The sequence below is a fragment of the Rhinopithecus bieti genome, unplaced genomic scaffold, assembly GCF_001698545.2.
Source record: "Rhinopithecus bieti isolate Rb0 unplaced genomic scaffold, ASM169854v2 scaffold_31787, whole genome shotgun sequence".
In the NCBI taxonomy this organism is placed as follows: Eukaryota; Metazoa; Chordata; class Mammalia; order Primates; family Cercopithecidae; genus Rhinopithecus; species Rhinopithecus bieti.
Window position 1 is genome coordinate 5,695,469 of NW_016814655.1, and position 25,639 is coordinate 5,721,107.

At 52.4% G+C, this 25,639-nt stretch overlaps 2 protein-coding genes across 6 annotated transcripts in view; both read left to right on the plus strand.

Annotated features, from left to right (window-relative positions):
* Positions 1 to 8,879, plus strand: part of ARMH3 (armadillo like helical domain containing 3) — a 234,991-nt gene extending 226,112 nt beyond the window's left edge. The window contains exons 24-25 of the mRNA XM_017851651.1: positions 4,539 to 4,655; positions 6,812 to 8,879. Of these exons, the coding sequence (XP_017707140.1) occupies positions 4,539 to 4,655; positions 6,812 to 6,904 (210 nt within the window). The 3' untranslated portion in view covers positions 6,905 to 8,879. The remainder of the gene's footprint in view (positions 1 to 4,538; positions 4,656 to 6,811) is intronic.
* Positions 8,880 to 10,471: 1,592 nt separating this feature from the next.
* Positions 10,472 to 25,639, plus strand: part of KCNIP2 (potassium voltage-gated channel interacting protein 2) — a 19,758-nt gene continuing 4,590 nt past the window's right edge. The window contains exons 1-3 of one of the 5 annotated variants that reach the window (XM_017851732.1): positions 10,564 to 10,975; positions 25,137 to 25,232; positions 25,507 to 25,516. In XM_017851732.1, coding sequence (XP_017707221.1) covers positions 10,903 to 10,975; positions 25,137 to 25,232; positions 25,507 to 25,516 — 179 coding nt within the window. In that variant the 5' untranslated portion in view covers positions 10,564 to 10,902. Of the gene's footprint in view, positions 10,976 to 14,045; positions 15,055 to 19,992; positions 22,061 to 25,136; positions 25,233 to 25,506; positions 25,517 to 25,639 lie in introns of those variants that run through there. The other 4 variants (XM_017851729.1, XM_017851731.1, XM_017851730.1 and 1 more) reach the window with 4 other exon arrangements.

Consider the following 25,639-nt stretch of genomic DNA (forward strand, 5'->3'; position numbering starts at 1 on the left):
CTTCTTCTTTTGAGACAGAATTGCACTCTGTCACCCAGGCTGGAGTGCAGTGGCATGATCTCGGCTCACTGCTACCTCCGCCTCCCGGGTTCAAGTGATTCTCCTACCTCAGCCTCCCAAGTAGCTGGGATTGCAGGCACCTACCACTGTGCCCAGCTAATTTTTGTGTTTTTAGTAGAAACAGGGTTTCACTATCTTGGCCAGGCTGGTCTTGATCTCCTAATCTTGTGATCCATCCACCTCGACCTCCCAAAGTGCTGGGATTACAGGCGTGAGCCACTGTGCCTGGCCAGCTCAGTTAACTTTCTATCAGGCTGTTGCCAAGACTCAACTGTCTGTCTCCTAAGGGTCATAGGTGGTGGTGTGAGGATTCCTTGGAGAGCATGTGACCTGTAGGTGACTTACGGGCTTTGAGGCTACCTTGACCTGAGGTGGCTGGCATGATTCTAGGAAGCCCACAAGCCCAACGGCTGATGAAAGAAGGTAGCCTTGTGCTTGCGGGGGCATAGACTGTTACCTGATGGATTGGAAAGGGATTTCAACCTGAGAGGGACCTTTAGAGTTGCCAGGAAGCAGATACTGAGGCTGCAAATTGTGGTAAAGCCTCAGGCCTTTAGGCAGAGGTTCTGGGAGATGGCTCTCTGCCTAAAGACACTGCCCTCACCATGTCCCAGGCCAGTGCTGAGACTCAAATGAGACATGTTCCTTAAGTCTGAAGCTACAGAAAGCAAAGTCCCAGGCTAGGCAAGTATCTGCTAGTGTTCTGAAGTCTTGGATGGGTTGGGGCCCAGACCTGAGCCTAGAATGTCTTTTTTCCCTTGGGAGTAAAAGAAAAGTGACCAGGACAGGAGACAGCAGAGACTAGATGAACTGACAGGCAACTTTCCTTGGGTATAAGAGGAAGAAAGGAAGTAAGCCCACAAGAAAGGGTCAGGGAAGGCCAGGCGCCGTTGCTCACGCCTGTAATCCCAGCACTTTGGGAGGCCGAGGCAGGTGGATCACCTGAGGTCAGGAGTTGGAGACCAGCCTAGCCAATATCATGAAACCCCGTCTCTACTAAAAATACCAAAAAAAAAAAAAAAAAAAAAAAAAGCCGGGCGTGGTGGCAGGTGCCTGTAATCCCAGCTACTTAGGAGGCTTAGGCAGGAGAATCACTTGAACCTGTGAGGTGGAGTTTGCAGTGAGCTGAGATTGCGCCAAGACTCTGTCTCAAAAAAAGAAAAAAAAAGAAAGGGCCAGGGAAGGGGGAGGTGGCAACGGGCAGTGTCTGGACAAGAGGAGAGCTGAGATCACTGGCACCATAAGTCCAGCCAGGCTTCTGGTTTTCTTTTTTTTTTTTTTTTTTTTTTTTTTTTTTTTTTTGAGACAAGGTCTCACTCTGTCATCCAGGCAGGAGTACAGTGGCGCGATCTCAGATCATGGCCGATCTCAGATCACCTCCCGGGTTTCAAGCTATTATCCTGCCTCAGCTTCCCAAGTTGCTGGGATTACAGGTGCACACCACCACTAATGTTTGTATTTTTAGTACAGACGGGGTTTCACCATGTTGGCCAAGCTGGGTCTTGAACTCCTGACTTCAGGTGATCTGCCTGCCTTGGCCCCACAAAGTGCTGGGATTACAGGTATGAGCCACCACATCCGGCTGCTTCTGGTTTTCTTCCAAGGAGCTAGTAGCTCAGGGACCTTCTCTGCTCTCACTTCCCTGTAACAAACTAAACTAAACCATGCTGGCAAAAGCCAGATTTATTGGGATAGGAAGAAATCACTCTTCTAAGTGAGACCTTAGACCTTCTACCCTACCCTGGCAAGAGGAGAAAGTCCAGGTGATCAAAGCAGCCTTACCTGCAGCCTGAAGCTCTCAGGATGTAGTCAGAAGGCACAACTATCTCTTCACATGCGGTAACTTCTTTCGCAGAAATTGAGTTTAGCATGATGTTTGTCCTTTGGCACTTGATACCCCTCAGGAAAGGCTGAGCCCAAGTTGCTGGGTCTTAAGCATAGATGAGGCTCCCCAGATTTCAGGGCATAGGAAAACATGTATTATTCTATTCTGCCTGGTTCCTAGGGGCTGATTCCATCTTGGAGGAATTTTGCCTTTTTCTGGGCTTGAGCCATTCACTTCTGAGCCAAGACCTTGGCTGCAGCTATTCCAGCCACGAGTCCAGCCCACGTGCATGAGAGGACCAGATTACTTTGTGGGTGACTGCTGTTGCTGAGTACCAGTCCTCCTGCCTACAGAACTGACAAATGGAATGAGAAGCAGAGGAACCAGCCTATACTTCAGTCTGTGGGACACACCAGGCAGAATGATCTTGTAGAACTGGGTGTCTGAAAGGAAGAAAGCTGAGCCAGACCTTTGCCCTAGCTGTTCCTTCCCTCCCAAACCAAACTGAGTAACTCTCCCATGGGGACACAAGCCTTCCCTGTGCCCTCCAGCCCTTCTCTCTCCTCAGGAATGTTTGGCAGCCAGAGTATTTGCTACCAAGTGAAGTCTGCCTGGCACAAATTTGGACTGGTACAGGGAGCAGTGCAGAGGCACCTTTGGGCCCCTCAGGAGTCTGTCCTCCATCTTGACTCTGGCTTATTTCCTCTTCCCAACCCCCCACCCCCTTCTGTCAGAGCTGTGTGTTCCTTGTCACTCACTAATTCCTCCAAGCTCCCTACTGAGCAGGGAGCTCTCCACAATGCCATAGGCTTTCCTCCAGGTTAGATCAACTTCATTCTGATGATCAGAGTGAATGATCATCCCCTCTCATGGTCTCCCCTTTCTTCCTAGCTCACTTCTTCTGATTTGATGTGTAGTGCCTCTCCCTCAACTGCCCCTGCCTTTGATTCATGATCTTATAAGCTGAAGTCACATCTGGCCTGGCTATGAACAGTCCCTTCTTTCTGTAACCACAGATATTCAAGGTTCCTGGAGTCAGTGGAAGTCTGAATCCTCCCCACATAGAAAATCAGAGAGGTGTTATGGGAGAAAAACCCCACAGAACAAAGGCTCTAGCTTAGTCTTGAAAGCGTACCCTATACCCAAAGGCTGGGATGTCCTAAAGTTCAATCCAGGCACTGGATAAGAAGACTGAGTTGGCACTGAGCAATGAAAACAAGTAGCAGATGGTGCTGAGGAACATCCCAAGACTGAAGAAATGTGGTTCCCAGAACGGGAGAAGGAAGGAGACATTGGCAAAGTCTTACTCAGCAACTGTGACAACCTGGCCAGGGAAAGCTTCAGGATAAGGCTGAGAGCACATTTGTCGTGTCAGGTATACTGGTAAGCTGAGATGCTTACTGTTCTATAACCTCTTCTCATGCTCTTTTACCATACTCAGAGTAAACAGACTTGGTGGCCAGGCTGGGCTGTTCAGGAAAGGCAGGGAATAGAAGAGATTAGAAAGTCGCGGTGGGTGCAGTGGCTCATGCCTATAATCCCAGCACTTTTGGAGGTCAAAGCTGGTGGATCAGCTGAGGTCAGGAGTTAGAAACCAGCTTGGCCAACATGGAGAAATCCCGTCTCTACTAAAAATACAAAAATTAGCCAGGCATGATGACACGCACCTGTAATCCCAACTACTCAGGAGGTTGAGGCATGAGAATTGCTTGAACCTAGGAGGCAGAGGTTGCAGCGAGCCGAGATTGTACCACTGCACTCCAGCCTGGGCGATAAGAGTGAGGCTCTGTCTCAAAAAGGAAAAAAAAAAAAAGAGAAAGAGATTAGAAAGTTGGCCAGGCTCAGTGGCTCACACCTGTAATCCCAGCACTATGGGAGGCCAGCGTGGGTTGATCACCTGAGGTCAGGAGTTCGAGACCAGCCTGGCCAACATGGTGAAACCCCATCTCTCCTAAAACATATAAAAATTAGCCAGGTGTGGTGGTGTGTCCCTATAGTCCTAGCTACTCAGGAGGCTGAGGCAGGAGAATCACTTGAACCTGGGAGGCCGAGGTTGCAGTGAACTGAGATCACACCACTGTACTCCAGCCTGAGCGACAGAGCGAGACTCAGTCTCAAAAAAAAAAGAGAGAGAGAGAGAGAGAAAGTGGTCCCAGTGGCCGGGCGCGGTGGCTCAAGCCTGTAATCCCAGCACTTTGGAAGGCGGAGACGGGCGGATCACGAGGTCAGGAGATCGAGACCATCCTGGCTAACACAGTGAAACCCCGTCTCTACTAAAAAAATACAAAAAACTAGCCGGGCGTGGTGGCGGGCGCCTGTAGTCCCAGCTACTCGGGAGGCTGAGGCAGGAGAATGGCGTAAACCCGGGAGGCGGAGCTTGCAGTGAGCTGAGATCCGGCCACTGCACTCCAGCCTGGGCGACAGAGCGAGACTCCATCTCAAAAAAAAAAAAAAAAAAAAAAAAAGAAAGTGGTCCCAGAAACCTGAGGCATCATTCCTTGTAGCCAGGCTGTTTTGTGGAAGATAAGTAATGAGCAAGGTTTCTTGGGGGTGCTGACACAGACCAAACCCAAACCAGTAGATCAGCAGCGTGGAGCTAAGGGATGTGGGATTTGCATGGCCTAAGCTCTGCCTGGCTCTTGATGTCCCCCAGGTGCTGGAGGTGGTGAGAGCCAACTATGACACACTCACACTGAAGCTGCAGGACGGCCTGGACCAGTATGAGCGCTACTCAGAGCAGCACAAGGAAGCTGCCTTCTTCAAAGAGCTGGTGAGTGCCCCACCGCCTCTGCCTGTGTCTTAAGGGCCCGCCCCCAGCCACTGGGTTCTACTGTGCAGATGGGCTTCTAGGGGACAACTGCGGTTTGCTAAGGGCAGATAAAACAAGACTTGAGGGGTCTACTGGGATGGGGTATGCAACTTCTCTCCCCCACTGTACCAGGTAGTAAGAGAAGATGCTATTTGAGGTGGTATTGCCTACTTCTCCTCTGCAGCCATGGAGACAGCCCTTGCACAGCTCCAGCTGGGCCTGGGGTTTGATGTGTGTTCCCAGGGGCAGATCTAGCTCATTATTCCTTAACCTGTCCTCAGGGCAACTAATAAGAGTAATTGATTCTTCCCCTTCTTATGGAATTACTTCTTCCCAAACTCCTAACTGGCCGCTGGTCTGAGTCCCTCCCGATCTAGTTCTCCAGTCTCTGCTCCCTGCTTTCCAATCACTCAGCTTCCTGCAGCCCCCACCCTTGGGCACTTGGAGCCATGAGCATTTGCTCTGCCTCCTACTTAACTTCCCAGTCATTGTCTCCACAGAGCTAGCCCTATTGATGGTCCCTTTCCTGCCCTGTACTCTGAGCTGTTCTCAAGAAAAGCTCAGCCTCCCTGCAGTCCTGTCACCCTACCAGCTTGGTTTACACAAACATCCTGGCTGGGGACCGAGACCAGGACATGCAGGCCTCTGTACCCACTTTCCCTATCCTTAGACCTCCCTCTGCTGGGGCTGAACTTGCATCAGCTCAGCTTTTACTTATCCCAGGCACTGTATTTTAGATTGTTTGTCTTGTGCTGAACATAGCCCAACTCTGTTCCTGACGTGACATTCCTCAGGATTTTGGACTTCCAAAGGGTCAGGAAGACATGCCCTGGGGTGAGTTAGTTTGGAACACAGAAATCATTACTGTAAAGTGATAGCAGAGTAGAGCATTTTTATGGAATGGTTGGCAAGTCTTTAAGTTGATGTGGAGGAAGTACTGGGAGCCAGTGGTTAACAGAGAGCAATCTATGAGGAGCTGGAGAGGGTTACAGGAGCGGTGTCTCGAGGCTCTGAGACACTCACCATGGCTTTACTCAGTTCTGCTCATATTCGTTCCCCTAGCACAGGGAAGCAAAGAGGGTCTGGTCCAGTTTGGAGCTAATGAGCTCAAATTTCCTGCTGTTTGCCAGGCTACCCTTTCTTCTGCTTCCTTCCTGACAACTTCATTAAGTTTCCTATAGCATAACAGAAATTGAAGGAAAGCTTCTGAAACTTTGGGGCCCAGGAGGACACACTGTCCTCCTCCCTCCCCTTTTTGTTTCTCAGGCAACTTACACAGCTGTTTCCTATCTGAAAATCTCCTTGAAGAGTCTGCCAGATTCCTCTTGGAACCCTCTCAGAGTAGGGACTTCGGCCCTCTGACCCTTTCTCTACAGGCTTTTCCCGGGCTGACCCAGGCAACACTTCGTGCAGGGTTCTGTGGGTAGAGAGTACGTGAGGTGAGCAGTGGGCACACGGCAAGGATACGCCCCAGGCTTTCCTCTCGAGTGGGCAGGCATCTTAGAAGGAGTACTATAGGAGTTAAGAACACTTGGCGCTGCTCCCAAGCTGGGACTCACTAGCAGTGTCATCTGGCCCTGGCCATTGAAATTGGCCTCCTTGGATCATACCCTTGCCATCTATGCCAGAAAAGGACTGCATCTCTAAACACTCCTGCCAACCCGAAAATGTAGATAAATCCAAAGGGAGAGTGAAGAGACTAGAAACACATCTAAAGAGAGGTGGTACTAGAGCATGAGTCCTCTGGCCTCAGTTTCTCCTCCTCCATCAGATCACTGAGCAGCCCAGTCCCCCTTCTGCATAGCCAAAGCAGGGACAGAGGCCAACCTCAGCCCTCCTTTCTTGTCTGTGCCTGCTTTTACCTCCCTGGGAGCCCAGATGTTGTTCTCACATCCTCTAGAGTTTGTTCCTATCAGCCCCTCTTCTCTCCTTCCCTGCTGTCAAGGAACTATTTGCTCATTTGCCTGCAGGGATAATAGCTGTTAAGGGTTCATTTCCTGAGAGAGAGACTTCTAGTGACCCATGTAGCAGGCACTGTCCTCTCCCGTTTGGAACTGACTCTCTCCTGTTTTCTCTCTGGCTGTGCCCTCCCATCTTCCCCACCTACCCTTTCCCAGGTTCGATCCATTAGCACCAACGTCCGGAGAAACCTGGCCTTCCACACACTCAGCCAAGAAGTCCTGCTCAAGGAGTTCTCCACTATCTCCTGAGGCCACGCCTAACTGAGCAGCCTCTGACTGCTCTTACCCATGATGATCATGGGCTGGAGGGGGAGCGAGGGGAGGGGGCTGCCCCCGAGGTTGCAGAGAAACACAGATACCAAGTTCTCTTGGTGAAGACCACACTTCAGTGGAGCTCGGGCAGCAGGGGCAAGAGGGTCAAGCCAGGGATAATCTTATTTGGGGAGGAATGGGTGGGCACAGTGGGGAGAGGCCTCCAGGAATATGGGGACTTCCAGAGTGGGCTCCCTAACAGCCCCTCACATTTCCAATCTTGAGGTTACAAGCTGTAGCTACTGACTAATTTTCGGGAGCTGCTGAGGCAAGCCTCAGGGTAATGCCAGCACCCTGAAAGTCAGTGGCTCTGCTCGGCTTCTGAAAATAGATGAACTCTCAGATATAGCTGGAGCTACATCTTGCTTCCTTTGGGCCTGGGGCTATGCTTGGCTTGAAATCTGTGTCCCCTGCCCCCACTGGCACTTTGTCCAGTTATCAGGACCCTTGGCTCAGATTTAGGGTAGGGTAGGAATGGGGTACCTTTTTCCTTTTTTTTTTTTTTTTTGAGATGGCATCTCCCTCTGTCACCCAGGCTGGAGTGCAGTGGCCTGATCTCAGCTTTACTGTAGCCTTCGCTTCCTGGGTTCAAGCGATTCTCCTGCTTCAGCCTCCCGAGTAGCTGGGACTACAGGAGTGTGCGCCATGCCCAGCTGATTTTTTGTATTTTTAGTAGAGATGGGGTTTCACCATGTTATCCAGGATGGTCTCAATATCCTGAGTTCATGATCCACCCGCCTTGGCCTCCCACAGTGCTGGGAGCCCAGATGATATTCTCACATCCTCTAGAGTTTGTTCCTGTCAGCCACTGTGACATGGCCACTGTGCCCGGCCAGTTTTCCTATTTTCTGAATTCAGAGTTGACTCCTCTGGGAAACTGGAGATAAGAATCTGGCCAGTGCTCTGCTGTCTGGCCACCGCCTTTTGAATTTTACTGTTGGCACTAGGAGTACCGTTATCTTTCCCCTCCTTCTGACCCATTTGACCCATCAGCACAAAAGGATCACAACCTTAACTTTTCGTTTCTAATCTCGTTTACTCTGTCTTTAGGGTATGTGTGAAATAAACATTGACAGGTTTTCTGGAGCCCTCAAGGTGCCTACTTTGCTGGTTCCCTTTCCAGCAGCTCCCCCGCCTCCCTAGCCCCCCCTCCTCTGGCAGCCTCTCCTGCCTCTGCTAAGCTCCCCTCCACGTGTTCCACCCCCTTACCCTGCTGTTGTTTACATCCAACCTGCCTGAGAATTTCCTCTGGGGAGGAATCTGTTCCTGTCGTGGTCTAGTGCCTGGGAGGGAGAGAACTTTCTGGGGGTAGGGTGCCCTCCATCTGAAACAGGCCAGGTGAGCATCATGCATAAGGCCTCCATTCTGTCCACTCAGATTCTGGGTGGGGCCACAGGCAAATCTGACTTTTGGGGAGTTGGCTTGTGCTTCCTTCCTTGGATAGCCTCCATGGAATCTCTATAGGCTTTCCCCACAGCTGCCTCTGAAATAGCTGCTGCTTCGAGATCCTCCCTTTTTAAAGCACTTTCTAAAGCCCTCAGGATGGCAGGAGCAAACAGCACTGGTATATTCTAGGAGTAAGTGGAGGAATTCAGCAGTGAGAGCATGTCTGGGACCACTTGGGCTGCTATCCATTTAACCTCAAATCTCTTTGGGTTACTTGCCCTCCCTGGCAACCAGAGTTCTGGCTCTAACATTAAGCAGCTATGCGCTAGTTCCAGAGAATCCACTAACAGGCTGCCATGTGTAGATGTAGGTTCGTAAGAGATCACAGGCTGGGTCATCTGATCAGTGAATGGATAGCTCAGCCTGGGGCATTTAGTATTTTCCCTGGTGATAAACCCCCAAAGCAGCTGGATCTGGAGCTGGTGGCAAGTTGAAATTATTAAAAATTGATTTGTGTGGGACTGTCTTTAGTGTTGCCTTTTTTTGGTTTGTTTTTCTTAATCTCTGTTGCCCAGACTCATTCCTCAAACATAGAGGTAAGGTAATCTCCTAGGTGTTGCTCCCATCTGGCTAGGGGACCCCTACCCACCCCTGTGAACTCTCCTCCTTCCTCTGAGTCTCCTGGCCCTAGTAGAGGCCAGTTGGGTTCACAGAGCTGTAACCTCCCTTGCCCTCTGGGTAAAAGGAGGGAGAAGGGAGTTAGTTCCCTTATTTCCAAACGTAGTGGTATTGAGGAGGCAAGCCAACCCATTTGGCCACTTCTGGATTCCTGCCAGCCTTTCCTCCAAGTGAATGAGGACGGGTCAAGGGCATGGGGCACTAAGCAGAGGGCTCCTTGCCCTCCATTGTAAAGGCCCTTCTCTTTACGAGTTTATTCACATATACCTATTCCAAGAACTCCGAATGAGAGTGTCCATTCTCTCCTGGAAAACAACCTCAACAGGAGCTGCCCAAGCACTTTCTATGCCCAGCCTCTATGCCAGGTCTGTGGCGGCTCCTCCAGAGCCAAGGGAGATCCAGTTGCAGGGCACTGCTCCTAAAGACAGTCTTACCCTCAGCCACTTGTCCCCCTCTTAGGCTGGAACTCCCACCACAATTCCTGCAGGATTGATTAAATCAAGTGGTTAGAAATTAAAGCTACTTGAAGAAATTAAGTGTGGTTGAGTCACTTTAAAGTTTTTGGTCTTAACAGGTCACTCCTTCAGACCCACCAGACAAGGGCCGCTCATCCTCATAGCAAGAGATTGGGGGGCTTTTGGGTGCAGAGCCTAGAAGCATCCTGAGGAAGGTCAGACCTGTGGAGCTCAAACATTCAGGATCCATTCCTGGGAGATGAGGGAGTCCAGCTTCTGTGCTAGCCCTGCCTTTGGAAAAGGAGCTAATCTTAAAGAAGGGGTTTCACAACAAGGGCATTTCTTTCCTACTGTGTATCTTGACTTGGATCCCCAAACCTGTCAGTCGCTCCCCAAATCTGCTGGAAAACAAGGAATCTAGGACAGGACAGGTGACAAAAGAGAAGGGCAGAAAAGTTGCTGCAGGGGAGGAACAAAAGAGCAAGGATGTCTGAGAAACTGACATGGTTCACTAGTTTTCTTATCTTCCTAGTCGGTCTATTGGGGGTCATTAGATCAGTGAAGAAGGCACCCTGAGAGTGAATAGGTTCCAGAGACGGGGTCCTGGAGTGGGTAAGAGTTGAGGTCCTTCTGGGACTTGAGAGAAGATGAAATAGTCCATTGGCTCACGATGAGCCTGCTAATATTAGAGGCTGGGTTGACTTTTACTTTGCATCCCTATCCTGCTTTAAGCACGGTGGGGACTGTCTGGGACCACGAGAGACGCATACATGGGAGGAGGAACAACAGAGAAAATAGAGGCTGACACGGAGGCAAAGGAGCGGGGACTCAGAGATGATACCCCAGGCTCTGCCTCAGCCAGAACTGTGTTGACGAAGGGGGAAGGGAGAAGGGGTGCCTGAGAATTAGGGGCGGGGTTTCCTCTCAGTGGGGCTCTTCTGTCCCGCGCTCTTCTCCACCCTCCCCCTAACAAGCCCCGTGACTTTTGGTTTAGGGGCAGATTCCTGGGGAGCTAGTCTCCTTCCCCGCACTTTGCAGTTCACCCTTTCACCGGGTGCCTCCCCCGGGCTGCAAGGGTGGGGCGGGGTAGGGGAGCCAATCCCGGCAGCGCCAAAGGGGGGAGGCGGCGGTGACAGCCGCGGGGAGGGGGCGGGAGGAGAGAGGCGGCTCGGCTCGGCTCCGCGCTCAGCTCCGCTCTGCCTCCGGCTCTGCGCTCACCTGCTGCCTAGTGTTCCCTCTCCTGCTCCAGGACCCCCGGGTAGACCTCAGACCCCGGGCCCTTTCCCAGACAGCCTCAACCCGGACTCCCCCAGCCCCGACGGTGCACTAGGCCGCCAGGGGCGCCGTGTGAGCGCCCTATCCCGGCCACCCGGCGCCCCCTCCCACGGACCGGGCGGGAGCGGGGCGCCGGGGGCCATGCGGGGCCAGGGCCGCAAGGAGAGTTTGTCCGATTCCCGGGACCTGGACGGCTCCTACGATCAGCTCACGGGTGAGTCAGTGACGTGGGGGTCGCGGGAGGGAGGGTAGCTTCCTCCACACCCTTCCGCCTCTCCGACCCCGACCTGGCCCGCACCCACACTCTGCCCCATTCCCAGGCAGTCTTCTGGCCGGTCTGGGCGGCAGGACACTGGGGTTCAAAGCCTTGGGTCCCGCAGGGGTTGGGGAGGAACAGAAGAGGCAGGTGTGGAGAGGCAGCAGGTGTGGGCGTATGTGACACAGGGCTGGGAGGGTGTCTGGAGTGGGAGGTGTTACGTGCGTGAGCGCCTGTCATTCTATGTGTGTGTGTATATGTGTGTGTGCGCGCGCGCGTCTCCCACAGCTGGTTGCCATGTGCCCTGGGCTTGGTGACAGCTAGGGTGAGTGTGATTGTATGTGGCAGTGCAACTGTATGGTCTCGTCAGATGTTTGAGGTTGCATAGTACCTTGGTTGTACTGATGAAGTTGTTTTGACCATGTGTCTCTGTTATATGTGCAATGATGTGTTTTGAGTGTGTAATTCTGTATGAAGTGGTGTGTAACTACCAGAGTGTATCAGGGCTCCACTTTAGGGTGGCTTGTCTCTTTGTAGACTTCATGACCATGAGCCCTCTGGGCAAGCATTTGTTAAAGTAGGTTGTGTTGTGTTTTGTGATTGTGAGATTAGTGTTCGGTGCTAGTTGTGTACTTTCATGTGGTGATGTCTGCAGCAGGGCTCTGTGAGTGTCCATGATGTATCTCATCCTTGCTGCCTCTCCGGCTTCCTGGTACAGATAGGGGTCTTTAGTATACCCCACTGCTTCACCAAGTTTTCCGCAAATAGCCCAGGTGGACCCAAGGAGGGACTCTAGTGTTCAGCTGCCCAGTCTGGTTTCCAAGAGACCTTATGGCTCTAGCACCTAGCCCCTTTAGGAAGGCTTTAGTTATTGCTGGGTCAGCCCTCTCTCCCCACACCAAATCATATACTCAGATTATTCTTACAACTGAATCCTTCAACCCCCAACAAACCTTTCAGAACTTCACTCAAACCCCAGGAAAACACATCCTCTTACTTCCCCTCCAGAGCCAGAGCTAGAAGCTCTAGGCCTGGGAAGTTCCATGTGGTGTCCTCTATGTCCCCCCAAACCACTTGGCTGCCAGGGCATCCTCTCTTTCCCACATGGGGAGGTATGTGAGACCAGTACATCTGTGCATGTGCATGTTCCTGGGTTTGGTAGGAAGAGCCATGTGTTTGTGTAGGTGACTGTGTCACCCTGCGTACATTTCCATGTGTGTGTTTGTGTCTCTCATTGTGCAGCCTGCTCTAGAAAGCCAGCAGAGTGGGAGGAGGGAGGCTGTCTCCCTGAGGCCAAAACAAAGCTGGGGAGGTGGAGGGAAGCCATGATCCTTGTCCTTCCTGAGGGGAGTGAGATTGAGACCTGGGAAGGGGGAGGGGACTAGGATGAGGTGCCTTGAACATGTGCCTCCCCCCACCCCCCATCACTGTCCCTGGGGAGGCCCTAGTCAGGATCAGGGGAGCCACTCAGGCTGGCCCCAGATCAGAGAGCATGCCAGATGCGCCTCAGAGCTGGATGGAATCCAAAGGGCCCGCTGTCCAGCACTTCCATGAATTCTGTTCCCACCTCCAGCTTAGAATTCTTGAGAGTAGTAAGGGCCTAGGGGCCTTCAATACCATCACATTAAGTCAGTGTTTGCTTCCACCTTTAAGAGGTTCTCCCCCTTAGTGAAACCATCCCTTCCCCACTTGGCTATTTGAATGAGACTGGGTGGCGGAAGCATTTGTATTTGGAGATGCCCTGCCTCAGGTCAGTCAGGAATGGAAGTGTACCAACTATATGACTTTTGTTCTCTTGGCCTCACCTTTCTCATCTGTAAAAGGGAATGTTACTTCCTGGCTGCCTGCCTGCCTGCCTGCCTCCCAAGGAAAATGGAAAGGTCGAATGTTGACAAGCGTCAAGAATCGTGGTCCGGGTCTACAGCAGCCTACCTGTAGATAACTCCACACAGGACTTGGAAAGTAGAAATAGGACTACCAGGAGCTCTTATCTCGAAGGGCGGCTTATTTTATAGTGGGAGACAAATCAGGTTGGGACGCCGGTGTTAACGAAGACTCTAGCGGGCGGGCGGCGCCAAGCTCTTGAGTGCTGCGAGATGCCTAAGCTGAAGCCTGAAGGGGAGTCGTTGTCCGCGGTGCTGAAGCGCGCGCCAGGCCTCGCCTTCCCTTGCCTGCAGGTGGGATTCCTGGGATCAGATTTAGGGTAGTCTCCAGCTCCCGTCATCCTGGCCCATCAGGCTTGCAGGGAGGCAGCTGGAAAGTTACACCTCAGGGCATCCAGGGTACCTCCAACCGTTTTTGCTTCCCCACTCCCAACCCAAAGCTCAAAACGGAGCTGGGAGACTCTTTAGGAAAACAAAACAAAACACAGTCCGAGCCCCACCCGGATCCCTGTCTAATCCCTCGGGTCTTCCCAGCCCAGTGGGGCCGCTGGGCAGTGCGGTTCCGAGGGGAAAGGCTACGTTTAGCGGCGGCCCTGTCTGAGTGGAAGACAGAAAGGGCAAGAGAAGATGCGTAGAGGGTTGGAGTCTGACTGGCCAGTCCTGAGCTCGGTCCCCGGACTGGGATCTCTCCTTGGAGTCCCTCCGGCCCTGAGTATTGTTCCCGGGGCGGGGGGGCCCCCGTGTGGCTGCGAGGAGCCATGCGCACGGAGCTGCTTCGCGATGGGGTGGTCGCCGTCAAGTGGTCAAGATTTGCCCAGAGTTAGGCGGTCATTCCCACCACTTAAAAGTATGGTTTTCTTTTTTTTTTTCTTTTTTTTTTTTTTTTTGAGACGGAGTCTCGCTCTGTGGCCCAGGCTGGAGTGCAGTGGCCGGATCTCAGCTCACTGCAAGCTCTGCCTCCCGGGTTTACGCCATTCTCCTGCCTCAGCCTCCAAGTAGCTGGGACTACAGGCGCCCGCCATCTCGCCCGGCTAGTTTTTTGTATTTTTTAGTAGAGACGGGGTTTCACCGTGTTAGCCAGGATGGTCTCGATCTCCTGACCTCGTGATCCGCCCGTCTCGGCCTCCCAAAGTGCTGGGACTACAGGCTTGAGCCACCGCGCCCGGCCAAAAGTATGGTTTTCAAACAAACATGCGGGATCCCAGTCGAAGGAGCGGGACTATATCTCTCCCGTAGGCTTTCCCAGGAATTTGAAGGCGTTAGAGGGTCCTGGAAGGGTTTACTTGGAGTGTAACCTGATAGGGATGAGTCCGGAGTCCGGGAAAGGGGCGCAGCGGGACCGAAGTTGAGGGGGGTGGGGCTCTTCTCGAAGCATTCGGCTGTACCCAGCGTATGGTGGTATAGTCTGTAAACCTGCCGCACCGAGACAAACGCAAATAGAAACAGTTGTGAGAGCAAGGAATTTGGAGCCGGGAGACAGAAAACAGTGGGACACAACTCTGCCGCCTCTTCTTTGCCACCCCAATACACTGGCCTCTTTCTCCTTCCTCCTGTCTTGTCTTCCATTGGTCCAGAAAGTGTGGAAGTGTGGGGAGTTGCCATGACAACTCTGTCCTCTTACTCCTTCGGCTCTTTATGCCAAAATGGTGGGGGCAGGATGCAGGGTGCGGGGAGGAGTGCGACAGGCGGAGAAAGGGGAGCTGAAAGGAGGCAGTAAAAGATACGGTTCATTCCCCATCCAGCTCTTTTCTCAAAACCCACATGTACTTGCCTGGCCTCCCCACCAGAACCCAGAAAAATGCTCCCTAAGAAGGCTGAGTCCGCGCCACCCCTCCCTGCCCCCCTAGTCCAGGAACTTTGGGGGCGCATGCTTCACATGATGGAGCTCCAGGGTGAGCTCCTCTCAGGCGGCCAGGAGCACATGGGAAGTCTCCAGGGTTTCGATCCTATGCCTGCTGGGCCGGCCCTCCCGCGCCGCCCACGCAGGGCCCACTCGGGTGAGGGCGGAGACCGGACCACCCCGGGCCCTGGGGGCGGAGCTTGGACGCAGAGCTCTCCGCCAAACCATGAACCGATGCCCCCGCAGGTGCCGGAGCCCGCTGGGGCAGGCAGCGCGATCTCTCTACCAGCTGGTGACTGGGTCGCTGTCCCCAGGTATGCGGAAGGGAAGGGAGGGGCAGGATCCTTCAAAAAGTGAGCGAAGTGGGGTAGGAGCTCCGCAGAGGTAGGGAGGGAAGGGCCCCTCACATAGATGGAGGGAGCAACATCCCTCCAAGAGAAGGGCTTCCCAGGCAAGATCCCGGACAGAAGCGGAGCAGGGGATGGGGCCCCTTACAGAGCAGGAGGAAGACAGCGCTCTTCAAAGCGATGTCTTCAAAGGAGAGGGGCATCGAGGTCCCTCACAATGGTGGAGGGGGCAGGGCTTCTCACTGAAGGCAGAGGAGGGGGCCTCTAGTGAGGGGCAGGGCGCCTCCCAGGGATGAAAGGAGGAGGCTTGCGGCAGAGCAGGGAAAAGGTTCAGCTCTTTCCTGCATTTCTTGGCTGAAGGGGTCTTAAGATGGAGGGTCAGTGTCCAGAAGGAAAAAATCCTGAGATGGGCCTAGACCGACATGAACTCACCTAGTGAGTTCATGCATGACGTGGGACGGATAGACTTGTGTGGCTTAAGGATTGTGTGTCTCTATTTTCTCTCTCTCTGGGAGTGTGTATTAATGGGATTGTGCATTACTAAGTTGTGCATCACTGGGCTATGCATGGCTGAGTCTGTGTCTCCCTGGGGTTGTGATCACTGGGATTCTGTGACACTTGAGACTGTGTGTACCTGGAGTTCTGTACTTTAGGATTAGGTTGAGGGTTCCTGAGTCTCTAAGTTAGTTGTGTAGCCTTTGTGAGGTTGTACCTTGGTATGAGATTTGTGGAGTGTATGAGGTGTGGATTGTGTGTATCCCATGGCACTGATGAGGTGTGTTTCCTTATGACTGCTTGGGCAGGGCCCACAGAACCCAACATCCCCTCTGCACCTGGCCTCAAACAGACCAAAACTACCTGGTCCTGTGGCATTCTGAGATCTGTCATTTTCTGGCTCTCTCCATGGGTATCCACTTGAGCCCCTGGAGTATAGGTAGTGCCTGTGGCCTCTCCTTGCCATCTATCCCCCAATAGGAGGGTAGATGGATGGTCCTGAGCCAGAACCATACCTGGAAATCTTCTGGGGAGCATACAACCTCCAAGCCCCCTGCTTGGGCCTGTCTCCAGTGACAGATGGCTGGAGCCAGGCAGGGCCAGCTCTCAGTCATTGTAGGCATGACTTCCAGGACCCAAAATAGCCCCAACGTCTAGGGAGGTCATTAATCACCCGATGCAGTTGGGGGCTGCAGTGTCTTTGGCCTAGCTGGGAATGGTGTGGGTCTGGGGGACTGAGAGAAGGGCTTTGAGGTCCTCACTGGCCGGGTTAACAGTGGCAGTGGGGGGTGGGACAAAGGTAGACTGGGGAAGGTGGGACAGTTGCATAAAGTGGGTTCCCCCACAAGGCGGTGTTACTCACATTTGAACTGGGGGAGATAAATAACTAAATAATAGGAATATCTCTGTGGTAAGACATGAGGGATATGGGGAAGGCCCACCTCATGCCTCGAGATAGTTTTCCCTTGAGTTCCCACTCTGCCAAATTGCTTCCATTGAGATTTTATTTTGAGTGAAGAGCTAAATTCGTGGCACAGGGATGCTTGGGGAGGACGGATCTGGCAAGTTTCTCATAGAACCCGAAGACTTGAGAATTCTCTGAGTGGGGAGAAGGGAGAGCCTGGAAAACAACTCGCTCTTTTACTCCTGATAGACTCGGCCACGGGATGCCTGGCTGATCTAGGACCATGAGTCCTGGCAGGGTTGGGTCAAGGTCTCTGAGAGTTGAGAGTGGGAATTAGGAAAAGGAGGGGCCAGGGCCAGGGCAACTGGCTGCAAGTTAGCAGCAGCAGGGAGCAAAGAGGTGCTGTTGTAGGGCCCCTTTCCATTCAAATAGTCTGGCTTGGCATTCAAGATTTCATGGAATCTGACCCTTTTTAATTTTATTACCCATAACTCCCTTACCTAAACTAAGCTGTAGGCCCTAGGATTCCTTGACACCCCACACATACTGAAGAGACTGCCTGAGGGAGCTGACAGATCACTGACTCTGGTTAAACTCATTATTATTATTATTATTATTGACAGAGTTTTGCTCTGTCAGTCAGACTGGAGTGAAGTGGTGTGATCTTGGCTCACTGCAACCTCCGCCTCCCGGGTTCAAGCAATTTTCCTGCCTCAGCCTCCCGAGTAGCTGGGATTACAGGCAAGCGCCACCACACCCGGCTAATTTTTATATTTTTAGTAGAGACGGGGGTTTCACCATGTTAGTCAGGTTGGTCTTGAACTCCTGACCTTGTGATCCACCCGCCTCGGCCTCCCAAAGTGTTGGGATTACAGGCGTGAGCCAGTGCCCCCAGCCAAACTCATTCTTTATTAGCATGTCAGCTGTTATCTTGGGAAAAAAATCACTCTTTTTTCCCAAGATAAGCAGGGAGCTTATAATGGCAGGGAGCTTCAATTCCTTCATCTGCAAGATAGGTATACTACCACTCACTCCGACCATGTCAGCTGTAAAAACAGGAATAATAGATCCTACCTCTCAGGATTATTATGAGGACTAAGTGAGGTACTACATGTAAAGTATCCAGGACACGAAATGTGCTGGATAAATATTATCTCTTTGTTTATTTGTTTGAGATGGGGTCTCACTTTGTCATCTAGGCTGAAGTACAGTGGCACGATCATGGCTCACTGTAGCCTTGAACTCCCACCTCAGCCTCCCAAGTAGCTGGGACTATAGGTGTGCGCCAGCATGCCAGGCTAATTTTTTTTTTTTTTTTTTTTTTTTTGAGAAAGAGTCTCGCTCTGTTGCCCAGGCCGGAGTGCAGTGGCGTGATCTCGGCTCACTGCAACCTCCGCCTCCCAAGTTCAAGCAATTCTCCAGACTCAGCCTCCCAAGTAGCTGGGATTATAGGTGTGTGCCACCACGCCTGGCTAATTTTTGTATTTTTGGTAGAGATGGGGTTTCACCATTTTGGCCAGGCTGGTCTCGAACTCCTGACCTCGTGATCCACCTGCCTCGACCTCCCAGAGTGCTGGGATTACAGGCATGAGCCACCTGCCCAGCCCAGGCTAATTTTTTATAGAGGCGGAGTTTCGCCATGTTGCCCAGGCTGGTCTGGGACTCATGATCCAACCTCCTCAGCCTCCCAAGTGCTAGGATTACAGGCGTGAGCCACCCACCGTGTCTGGCCAAATGTTGATCTCTTTGTTAAGGTGGACAGTTGATATTTGTGTCTGACCTCCCAGTTAAGAAGCTTTTGCTATAACTAATTTCATAACCTGCCTGTAACAGCTCCTATCACCTATAGGCATCCTACAAATATTTTTTGAATGAGTAGATTCCTTAGAGTTCTCTCAGTGGGGCTGTCTCTCCCCACCCAGTGAGAGCATATTTGGTTCACCTTCATTGTACAAGCACTAGCTCAGAGCCTGGCACTCAATTTGTGTAGGTCCAGGTTTTTTTTTGTTTGTGTGTTTTTCTTTTAACATCTTTGCTCTCCCAGGAGGTTGGAATGTATTTGAGGAAAGAAGACTGATACAGAGAAATCTGGGTTCAAATCTCTGCTTCATATCCTGTTAGTTGGGTGACCTCGAGCAAGGCCCTTTACCTCTCTGCACCTCATTTACCTCACTAGTAAAATGGGTACAATACTATTCACTGCCCATCTCATGGGGTTGTTATGAGAAGCCATCGAGATAATAGTCTTTGTGGAAATGCTTTATGAACTATTAAGAGCTATAGAAATGTAAAGAGGAGTGTTATGCTGTTAATAATAATGGTGGCAGACACTTATTCAGTAGTTACTCTGTGCTAAGTATTACTTTTTTTTTTTTTTTCCTGAGGTGGAGTCTTGCTCTGTCACACAGGCTGGAGTGCAGTGGCACGATCTCAGCTTACTGTAACCCCTGCCTCCTGAGCTCAAGCGATTATCCTGCCTCAGCCTCTCAAGTAGCTGGGATTACAGGCATGTGTGCCACCATCTCTGGCTAATTTTTGTATTTATAGTAGAGACAAAGTTTCACCATGTTGGCCAGGATGGTCTTGAACTCCTGACCTCAAGTGATCCTCCTGCCTCGGCCTCCCAAAGTGCTGGGATTTCAGATGTGAGCCACCGTGCCTGGCCTGTGCTAGGTGTTATTCTAACAACTGTCCATATATTATTTTATTTTCCCCTCCTCAGCAACCATATGAGGTGGGAAACAGGCATACAGAGGTTGAGAGCCCATCCTGTTATTGCAAGTTGCAAAGCTGGGATTTGAAACCAGGGAGTCTGGCACCCTAGTCCACCCTATCACTTACTATGCTACAACAACACCTTTTACTGTTCCCACTGATAACATTACAGAATTCCCTGCTGAATTTTGAGGACTGCAACGCACAGGTTACTGGTAGACCACTGAAGCCTGGACGCTCTGAAGGGAAGGGAACTTAAGCTGCCTCTAACGGATAGGTAAGAGGAAAAGCAGAAGGGAGGGCAGCCCTGACAGAGATGGTAAGAGCAAAAACACAGAAATAGGACGGAGTTTGGTGTGTTTGAGCTACAGTGAGGAGGCCAAACTGGCTGAAACAAAAGTATCTACCCTGATGAGGGTAGAGGGAAGAATGTTAAATGCCAGGGGTGGAAGTTGGACAGTCATAGGGAGGTATTTGCTGGTTTCATCTGTAAATCAGTAACCTCTAAGATGTGACAAATGGCAAGCAGACCCTGAATAGACTTTTTCCTAGGGGAAAGGAGTGGAACAGGCCAAGCCTATTTGAAGCCAGATGCGGTGGCACACGCCTGGAATTCCAGCACTTTGGGAGGCCAATGGGGGCAGATCACTTCAGGCTAGGAGTTCGAGATCAGCCTGGCCAGCATGACAAACCCTACTTAAAAATATAAAAATCAGCTGGGCATGGTGGTGCACGCCTGTAATCCCAGCTACTCGGTGGCTGAGGCACGAGAATCGCTAGCGCCACCGCACTTTAGTCTGGGTGACAGAGCGAGACCCTGTCTCAAAAAAAAAGAGAAAAAAAAAAGCCTATGTGAAGTGTCATCTTCCCACCCCTTCCCTGGATGGGGCAGATCAGGCAGAAGGAAGGGGTATGGTACCGTGTGAGGTTGGATGCCTGCCCCCCGGTGGTGGCTGTATAGAACTGCAGATCAGGCACCCTGGACTGGGGCCTTAGGGACTGGTCCCCACCCCACAAATTGGGTTGAGACACAGTCATCCCAGAGCTGGACAAGAGGGACGGCTCCTTCTGGGGCCAGTCCCCCTAAATTGGGCCTCTCGGCTGGGCCAGCTTTCCAAGAAGGGAGCCAGTGTAGTGTGGTGGTTTAGAGTGAAGGCTGAGTCAGACTGGGTTAAAATTGAAGCTCTGATCTTGAAGATTTGCTTAACTTCTCTTTGACTTAGTTTCACCACCTGTAACATGAGGATAATAGTACAGGCTTCATAGGTTTATTGTGAAATTTGGTGTTACATCGCCTGAAAGCACATAGCGCTTTATCTATTACATAGTCAATGCTCAGTCACCGTTAGCCAGCAGTGGTAGTAATGGTGTTACTAACCCAGAGGCCCTAGTCTTATGGCTCATTGGCTCTGTAGGCCTATCCCCACCCCTTTATACACACACACACACCCCCCACCAAGAAGAGGCAGGGAAGAGGAGGGAGGGACCCCTGGGATGCTGGCTGGGAGGGGTGGCTTCCTTAGAGGGTTCAGATTTCCCTCCTACAGCAGCTGGGCTTCTCCATCAGCTCAATAACAGTTCCTAAGGAGCAGGCAGGGCTTTGGCATCTCCTGGATGAAGTCCCGGCCAGAAGGAGCCAGCACAGTCCCCCCTCCTCTCCCAAGAAGCTTGGGTCTCTTGACCCCAAAGGCAGCTGCAGTAAGTCCCCTCCCCAGAGGGTCCTGATGGGGTTAAGTGGCCTTTTTCTGCCTAGGCTACTGTATCTTATCCCCCCATCCCTTGGGCCTCAGTTTCACTGTCTGTGGCCTGTGGGAAGAGAGTGCCTCCCTCCTCACAGTCTCCATGGCAACCAAATCGATATTGCCGGTATCCTCCTAGCAGGAGAGGTGACTGCCTTCTCCCCCATTATTCTCATACAATTCCATGCCAATACAATGACACAACGGTAGACCCACCCTCCAAATTATACTACACATCCACCTAACAAACTTCAGACCCACATCCTACAACCCTACTAAAACACAGGAACCTCACTCCCCATGCACGCTCACAAATACTTCAACACACTCCCACACATGCAGACCATAGACACCCAGCTCACATACCCATATACGCAAGAGTCAAAATGCATAACTGTATGCCAAACACACCTCTGTGACAGGTGCACAGTCATGTGTAAGCACACAAATAAGAGGAGACATACACACTCCCATACTGACAAACATAGGAATATACACACAGGGAAACACCTGGCCACCATAACATATTCTGACCCATGCATCTGATTACTTATACATGTGCAGATGGTGGTTTCTCACACACATACACCCTGCCATTCCCTGCCTTCTCCCTAAGCTCAGTTCCTCCCTCTGCCCCCTCCCTTTGGCACACAGTAGCCACAGGATGTCTAGGGGAAGCACTCCTCAGGGACAGAGGCGGATCACTACCCCCTCCCTCCTCTGGCCCATATCTTATCCTGTCCTGGTCCATATTCTTTGCACCAAAGGTTCCTGAGGAGGTGCCAGTTCAAAGGCTGAGGTGGCCCTGCAAAGAGGAAGAGGCAGCGGCTGTGGTTGGGAGGCTTGTGGGGCAGAGGCGGGGTGATAGGGGAGAGGGAGGAGATCCTAGGAGGAAGAGGGGGAGGGAGGCTGCAGGCAGTCCTACTCAGGCTGGGGAGCCTGAGGGGGAGGTGGTGTGAGGCGGCAAACCAGCGTGTCTGAACCTGGGCCCTGTAGGGGCCATGCCCTAGGCCCACCATGAACCTGGAAGGGCTGGAGATGGTCGCTGTGCTCGTGGTCCTCGCTCTGTTTGTCAAGGTCCTGGAGCAGTTTGGCCTCTTTGAGCCTGTCTCCTTGGAAGGTAATCTAGGTGTCCTGGCATGTCTGAGCTGCTGGCTGGCGGGGCAGCTGCCCCACAGCACTGGGGAGGGTGTTTGTCTGTCTTCATGACTGGGGGCAGGGATGAGCAGGTGAGTGATGAGACAGGGATCTGGGAAGTTAGTAGGGGTGCTTGGGGGATATGACATCTGGGAGAGGTGAAGAGGAGGCCTCGAGGAGTAGATATGGAGGGAGGAGGGAATCTGGGGGACAAGGTGTCAGAAGGTGATGAGGGGTGCAGTGTGGGAGGACTGGGGTGTGGAGATGAGGAGGTGAGGGGATTCTGGGGGATACCAGGAGGGGTCTGGAGATAGGGAAGGAGTGTCTGGAGTAGAGGAGGGCGGTTCTAGGGATCCTGAGATAACACCAGATTTCTGGGGGGTCCTTTTTGGAATCAGGGACCCACCATGGTGCCTGTGCATCTTCTCCACACCTCCATCCATGCAGTGTAGCTTATGGGGTGTGTGGGCTCAGTGTGTGAGAGACACAGGGTATGACTTTGTGTTCCTGTATGTGAGAGAGTACAAAGTGTGTAACTATGAGCCTGTGTATGGAACAGGGATGTGACTGTATGTGTGAGAGTGACAGGGCATGTGGCTTTGTGAGAAGGTGGATGTGGCCAGGCCTGAGTGGCACAGTGTGTGGCTGAGCCTGTTTGGGTATCAGGTTGTACATGTGGCTGTTTCCAGAGTTTCCTGAGGATATACCAGCTCCATACCCAAGGCTTGGGAGGTGGGTTCTGGAGGGAAGAGTGTGAATATTGTGGAGGAGACATTTATAGCCCAGCTCTGATTGGAGATGAGGAGTGGATCAGATCAGGGACCCTACTTCCCAAGCCCCCTTGCCTCTCCAGGCTCCTATCAGGATCCAAGTGCAGAATGGTCTCCAGGGCCTAGACATTGGGAGTGGAAAATCAACTCCCCTCCCCACCCCACCCGAAGATCAGTAGGGAGAGTAATATTGGGGTGGAGAGGAGAGCACTTCTGCCTCCCCCTTGGGAGTTTTGACCTCCCCCTCCTCTTCACAGCTAGAACTGTGTAACTCCATAGCATGGCTGTTCCCCGGTGCCACCAGGGACAGGAAGACAGACCAGAACCATGACGGAGGACTGCAGGGTAGATACCTGGAAGAACTGGAAAAATATGAAGGAAGCTGGGAACAAGAGAAGGTGCATGAATTGCCTGCTCTAGGGTTCAGTAAGAGCAGAAAACTCCTAGCTCACCCTCCATCCTCTGCTGCATTTACTAGGGTGGAGTGGGGAACAGGGAGCTGGACCTAGATGAACTGGGACAGCTGGCCTGAGCTTGTTCTCATGCAATCTGGAAAAGGTGCAGTTGATTGAGTTCTAACTTGCCATTCCTTTTAGATGGGAAAGGGGAAAGAGGGGGCATCTGGGAATCCCAGGCATTTTGGGCTGAAGGCAGCCATTCTCTTATCACCTTTAGAGGAGACAGAGGCTTGGAAACAGGTAGGGGGCTGGGGTGGGGGGCAGGAGAGCTACCCCGAGTTGGGCGACTACACCATTGGAGGCTCCAGACGCAATTCGGCTTCGGGAAACCAGAGTCCAGGCTAATGGAGCCCTGGGCCGGAGGCCAGGCCACCATCGATCCCCCTGCCTGGCCCACCACCTCCCTCCCACCTCTCCATGGCTTCTGGGGTGGGAGGGAGGTAAGGATGTGTTGAAGGAGAGGAGGTGGTTACTCACCCAGTTACCTCCTGGTAAGGGGGCCTGGTCTGGAGGGTGAAGCCTGGATTGGGAGGGTAGGGTATATGGAGAGGGAGTAACCTTTAAAGGAAGTTGGACCCCTCCAGGAATGGACTGAGGCCAACTTTAGCCACCGTGTCAGATCCAGTGGGCTCTGACCTAGGAATCTGGATGCAGTGCAGCTGGGAGACACACAGACACACACACACACACAGAGTAACACTGAGGGTCCTCTGGGGGTGCAATTAGAGCTGTAGAGAATGTGCAGAAATAAGGGGAGAAGAAGGGAAGGGGAGCCATGATCAGTGGGCCCTGGATAGCCCCACAATACACCAGAATACTCTCCTCCAAGATCTCTTATTGCCTCAAAATTTACTATTATTTCACCCTCAAAGAGCAAGCATACTGGAAAAGACTGTGAAGGGGCCGCAGTTTAGGGTAGATGAGTTAGCTGATGAGGAACCCTGCCCTTTGGCAGAAAGATTCTGGGTGCCTTGGAATGAGGAGGGGTTATAGGAAAGAAAAGTGGGTGTACCCAGGAAAAATGAAGCCTCTGTGGGTGAGGTATTGAGGTAAGCCTTAGATATTTGGATGCCATGGGGACCCAGGTCACAGTATGATATGGGTAAGTGTCATGACAACCTTGATATGTATCATAATGTTATAAGGTCACAATGTCATAGTGTTCTTTGTAGACTCACATGTCATGATGTCCCAGAGGCATTGTGTGTTCTTGTGTGGTTTGATCATGCTGTATGTGAGATGGCCTGTAGGGGTCTCCATGTGTGTGCACCCTGTTTTACTTAGGTCACATTTGTATATGTTTGTTAAGGAGTAGCAGTTCATTGTGTGTGTGTGTGTGTGTGTGTGTTGGAGCATACATATTAGACCATCAGGTGTGAGTTACTGGATATCAAGCTGTCACTGGCACCCATCACTGTGATGTATTGCTCTACATGTCACTATACACGCCTGTCACTATAGGTATGTGTATGAGAGAGGTGTTCTTACCCGGGCAATCCTTGGGTTGGACATCATCCTGAGAGGTCCAGCCATGGCACTTGAGCCAAGGGTACTAGGTCAGCAAAGACACTGAGGCCACTGCCACCTCATCCTTGCTGCCTTGCTGTCGTCAGCCACGTCCCATTAAACAAAGTGCCTGAGCCTCACCTCTATGGACCCACTAGGCTCCCCTAACCCAATTCCAACCACCCTTGCCATTCCTTTCCTCCCCCTTAATTCCTCCCCTAGCCCCATCCCCAGATGGGGTTGATTTGTGACTGGTGGGGAGGGGACAGGGAACAGAGGGACAATGGGAGTTAATGTGCCTTCCCGGGGTCTTCTCTCTTCCCAGGCCACCCTCCAGGGCCCACTAAAAAAGCGCTGAAGCAGCGATTCCTCAAGCTGCTGCCTTGCTGCGGGCCCCAAGCCCTGCCCTCAGTCAGTGAAAGCAAGTGCCTCTCATGTGCTTCCGGGGGCGGGGTCCAATGTGTGCGTGCGTGTGTGTGCGTGCGTGTGTGTGCGTGTGTGCGCGCGCGCGTGCCCCAGGCCTACCGTGTGTGTGCACGTGTGCCCCAGGCCTGCGTGTGTGCGCGTGCTCCAGGCCTGCATATGTGTGTGGGGGGCCCAGATCTGCGTGTGTGGGGGTGGGGCATGCCACAGGCCTGTGTTTGTGTGCGCGTGAGCGTGCTCCAGGCCTGTGTGTGTGTGGGGGTGTGCCCCAGCCCTGCGTGTGTGGGGAGGGCATGCCCCAGGCCCGCGTGTGTGGGGGGGAGGCGTGCCCCAGGCCTGCGTGTGGAGGAGGGGGGTGCCCCAGGCCTGCGTGTGCGTGTGTGGGGGGGCAGACCAGCGTGGTGG